The 5036-nt window shown below is 48.8% G+C and overlaps 1 protein-coding gene across 1 annotated transcript in view; it reads right to left on the bottom strand.

Moving 5' to 3' along the window:
• Window positions 1-226: 226 nt before the first annotated feature.
• Window positions 227-5036, bottom strand: part of LOC147115449 (growth hormone secretagogue receptor type 1-like) — a 40110-nt gene continuing 35300 nt past the window's right edge. Inside the window, exon 2 of the mRNA XM_085989713.1 lies at window positions 227-1354. Within this exon, the coding sequence (XP_085845839.1) occupies window positions 1050-1354 (305 nt within the window). The 3' untranslated portion in view covers window positions 227-1049. The remainder of the gene's footprint in view (window positions 1355-5036) is intronic.

The raw sequence follows: 5036 nt of genomic DNA, 5'->3' as shown, positions 1-5036 counted from the left end.
ATTACTGGCACGGGTGATGGGACACGAAACCTTATTGGGTTACAGCAGGTTCTGGTCAACAAATGGGATTCAGGGTTATTAAATATGCACCAGGGGAACACTGGGGATAAGTGGGTTCGATGGTTCCCAAAGCTCTCCACCACTGGGGGTTTTCCTCACCTCATGTCTGGGTCTGTTGTGGACTCATTGATTGAAATTGATCGCTGTGATTGGTCAACAACTCCATTATTGTTGTGTTGTGCGACTCCCAGGATGGTAGAAGGCGAACTCGATGGACCTCGGTCTTTCTTCATCTCGCGATTCCTATGTTCTCCTGCCTGAAACTGTTACTGGTTTGAGTTTGTATCTTTGCAGCAGGATTAAACAACTGTCTTTTGAAACGCGGCCCGTGAAATCAAAGATCATTTACAACATTCTGAGTAGCTTATCATAGAATCATGGACCCTATATGAGTCTATGCCAAACCCAACTGGTTCACTAATGTCCTTCAGGGAACCCGGCCACCCGTGCCTGCTCTAGGCCTCCATGTGACTCCATTCCCACACCACATGGTTGATTTTTAATGCTCCTGACGGCAACTAGAGATGGGCATTAAATATGGCCTTGCCAGCATCGCCCAAGCCCTCAAGAACAAACATATATGTACATCACAGTATCCTGCAATTATCTCACAGTGATTTAATTAACCAGTTGACTGGGTACTGACACAAACTCACTTGTTTCGGAATAGCAGCTGAAATATTTATATGCTTGCATCATAAATGCAGCCCGATAGTTTTTGGACCGTCTTGATCTGCGGTCTGGACAGGCAAGCTGAAAGGGACGCCGAATTCTTCGGAATCGCGCGTTTTTTTTCCTGTTTTTGTTGTCGTTGTTGTTGTTGTCAGTACCGTGGCAAGTTGGTACGCCTCGTCACCGGAGCAACACCCCTTCCAGCCCATGCAACACGTGGCCAATACACTCTATGTCCGACCCGCCATGCCTGCCTTCAGCTCGCGCATGGCTGCAAACAAACATCGCGACCATGTCTCTTGGTTGCCGGGCAGTGGTCAAGTGCTCACGCTGGACTCTGTCCAGGCCGGAGAGCTCCCGTCCTTGACTGTCGACGAGGTTCTCCTCGGCACCTTCTTGACGTGGAACAGCTTGAAGGCGGCCACCCGGTACTTCTTGGACATGATGTTGTAAAGGATGGGGTTGATGGCGGCGCTCAGGTAGAAGAGGACGAAGGAGACCAGGTTGCAGTACTGGCTAATCTGGGACATCTCGAAGGAGCCCACCTCGGAGGATTTGGAGAAGAGGTAGCGCCCGACGTGAAATGGCAGCCAGCACAGCACGAAAGCAAACACCACGACGGCTGGAAGAGAGAGAGAGAGCGAGAGAGGGAGGAAGAGAGATTAGTCAGCTGTTGCAAAGGCTTAACTGTCCTGAAACTGACACAAGTGGCTTCCCAACACATTGCTTTTGGACAGGTGGACACTTGTACAAGGTTGGTAACTGCAAGGGAGAATTTGGTGACTCAAGTTATCGGGTATGGTAGTCCAGTCATTATGGTTTCATTGCTGTTTGTGGGAGCTTCCTGTGCACAAATTGACTGCCGCGTTTCCCACATCACAACAGCGACTACACTTCAGAGGTATTTTATTGGTTGTAAAGCACTTTGAGACAACCTGAGGTCATGAAAGGCGCTATATAAATGTAAGTTTGTTCATTCATAGTGGTGATGGTACAGGGCTCTGCATCCTTTCCCCCAACCCCATCCCCTTCTAGCCCACTGTCTTAGGTTGAACCAGACCGTTCGCAGCCTTGGAGTCCTATTTGACCCTGGGCTGAGCTTCTGACCCCATATCCTCACCATTACCAAGACCGCCTACTTCCACCTCCATAATATCGTCCGTTTCCACCCCTGCTTCAGCTCATCTGCTGCAGAAACCCTATTCCATGCCTTTGTCCCCTCCGGACTCGACTATTCCGACGCTCTCCTGGCCGGCCTCACACCTCCTACCCTCCGCAAACTTCAGCTCATCCAAAACTCTGCTGCCCCGTGTCCTAACTCGCACCTAGTCCCGTTCACCCATCGCCCCTGTGCTCGCTGACCTACATTGGCTCCCGGTCCTCCAACACCTCAAATTTAAAATTCTCATCCTTGTTTTCAAATCCCTCCATGCCCTCACCCCCTCCCAATCTCTGGACCCCACTATTCAAAAAAGGTGGTACAGCGAAAGCGGGGAATTACAGACCGGTAAGCCTGACATCGGTAGTGGGGAAAATGCTAGAGTCCATTATAAAAGATGTAATAGCAGAGCACTTGGAAAGCAGTGATAGGATCGGACAAAGTCAACATGGATTTACAAAAGGTAAACCGTGCTTGACTAATCTAATGGAATTTTTTGAGGATGTAACTGGTAAAATAGATAAGGGAGAACCAGTGGATGTGGTGTATTTGGACTTTCAGAAGGCTTTTGATAAGGTCCCGCATAAGAGATTAGCGTGTAAAGTTAAGGCACATGGGATTAGGGGCAAGGTATTGACTTGGATAGAGAACTGGTTGGCAGACAGAAAGCAAAGAGTTGGAATAAACGGGTCTTTTTCCGAGTGGCAGGCAGTGACTAGTGGGGTACCGCAGGGATCGGTCCTTGGACCCCAGCTATTCACAATATATATTAATGATCTAGACAAGGGAACTAGATGTAATATCTCCAAATTTGCAGATGACACAAAGCTGGGTGGGCGTGTGTGCTGTGAGGAGGATGCCGAGAAACTCCAGGATGATTTGGACAGGTTGGGTGATTGGGCAAAAGCATGGCAGATGCAATATACTGTGGATAAATGTGAGGTTATCCACTTTGGTGGCAAAAACAGGAAGGCAGATTATTATCTGAATGGCAATAGATTGGGAGAAGGGGAAGTGCAACGAGACCTGGGTGTCCTTGTGCACCAATCGCTGAAGGTAAGCATGCAGGTGCAGCAGGCGGTTAAGAAGGCAAATGGTATGTTGGCCTTCATAGCGAGAGGGTTTGAGTACAGGAACAAGGATGTCTTGCTACAGTTGTACAGGGCCTTGGTGAGACCACATCTTGAATATTGTGTGCAGTTCTGGTCGCCTTACCTGAGGAAGGATGTTCTTGCCATGGAGGGAGTTCAGCGAAGATTCACCAGGCTGATACCTGGGATGGCAGGAATGATGTATGAGGAGAGATTGGGTCGATTGGGCTTGTACTCGCTGGAGTTTAGAAGAATGAGAGGGGATCTCATTGAAACTTATAAAATTCTGTCAGGACTGGACAGACTAGATGCAGGAAGGATGTTCCCGATGGTCGGGGAGTCCAGAACCAGGGGTCACAGTCTAAGGATAAGGGGTAGGCAATTTAGGACAGAAATGAGGAGGAATTTCTTCATCCAGAGAGTGGTGAACCTGTGGAATTCTCTACCACAGAAGGCAGTAGAGGCCAATTCATTAAATATATTCAAGAAGGAGTTGGATATATTTCTTAAGGCTAAAGGGATCAAGGGGTATGGGGAGAAAGCAGGGACCCGGTACTGAATTTGGATGATCAGCCATGATCGCATTGAATGGCGGAGCAGGCTCGAGGGGCCGAATGGCCTACTCCGGCTCCTATCTTCTATGTTTCTATGTTTCTATGACCCTCCTCCAGCCCCACAACCCCCCGAGATCTCTGCGCTCCTTCAATTCTGGCCTCTTGCACATCCCCGATTTTAATCGCTCCACCATTGGCGGCCGTGCCTTCAGCTGCCTGGGCCCTAAGCTCTGGAACCCAACACCTTGCCGACTCCCCTTTTTCCTTTAAGTCCTTCCCTAAATCCCAGCACTTTGACCAAGAGTTTAGTCATCCCTCCTAATGTCTCTTTGTTTGGGTGGAGTTGATTTTGTTGTATGGTTACACTTCTGTAAGATGCCTCGGAACATTTTGTTCAACGTTAAATGAACTATGTAAAGGCGAGTTGTTGTTGTTGTAGTAACCTAGAGGTCATGAACATGGGAACAGGAGGAGGCCATTCAGCCCCTCAAGCCCATTCCGCCATTCTATTAGATCATGGCTGATCTGCACCTCAACTCCATTAACTCTCCTTAGCTCCATATCCCTCAATACCCTTACCCAACAAAAATCTAGCGATCTCAGTCTTCAGAGCTCCCATTGACCTTCAGCCTCGACAGATTTTTGGGGGAGAGGGTTGTGACGTAAGAAAACTACTAGGCACTTGGTCTAAGCGTTAAACAAAGCTTTAATCAACTGTTTAACAACATGGAGGTCTAGTTGTGTCCTTCACTAGTTCCTGTTATGAATGTCCTGCGCAAGCTGGGCCCATGCCCGAGTATTTATACTCTCCCTGGACAGCGCCACCAGCAGGCCGCCCAGTATTATTTCGTAAGTCTTTCTTTCATGAATGACTGATTCATGTCAGGTTCCAGATTCCCTCTATCCCTTGTGTGTGAAGAGGTGCTCCTTGATTTCACACCTAAGCGGCCTTGCTCTAATTTTACGGCAATGCCCCGCAGCCTTATTGGATGGGATGAAGTGGGTGGCCCTTTTCGAGAGCCAGGGCACTACTGTAAAGTTTGATCGTCCTACGGGCGACCTTTTATCGAGACCCTATGTCGACGACGGGAGAACTCGGGCGCGGCGGGCAGCGAATGGTGGGCCTGGCCTCCGTGACTTTCAGCTGAGCCGCCTCCGCCAGCCACGTGATGGGGTCTCCCAGAATCTCCGCCTCCGATTCCAACTCCTCGAATGAGTTGCTTTTCCTGTTTCCCGATCAGCAAATCCCACTCAGCAAATCCTCCCTTTGGCAACGTTGCTGACTTAACTCTTAATCCTGGGGGGATGGTGGAGGGGGACCTGGGTTGCGAATGCCTCCGGAATGCTTTTAACTGGTAACAAGCGAGTAAACACAGCACCTTACCAAAAAAAAAAGGTTTTAGATTTATTCCAGGATATCTCATGGATGGAAAGGTTCGAGAACAAAAAAAGTACTTTTAGGATAAAGTGCACATTTGGGTAAACCTTCACCTTCAGCAC

This window comes from Somniosus microcephalus, chromosome 6, assembly GCF_052327205.1.
Source record: "Somniosus microcephalus isolate GS21.2 chromosome 6, FLI_Smic_1.0, whole genome shotgun sequence".
NCBI classification, from domain to species: Eukaryota; Metazoa; Chordata; class Chondrichthyes; order Squaliformes; family Somniosidae; genus Somniosus; species Somniosus microcephalus.
The sequence above is the reverse complement of the archived record's forward strand: the minus strand, read 5'-3'. Positions and strand labels throughout refer to the sequence as shown.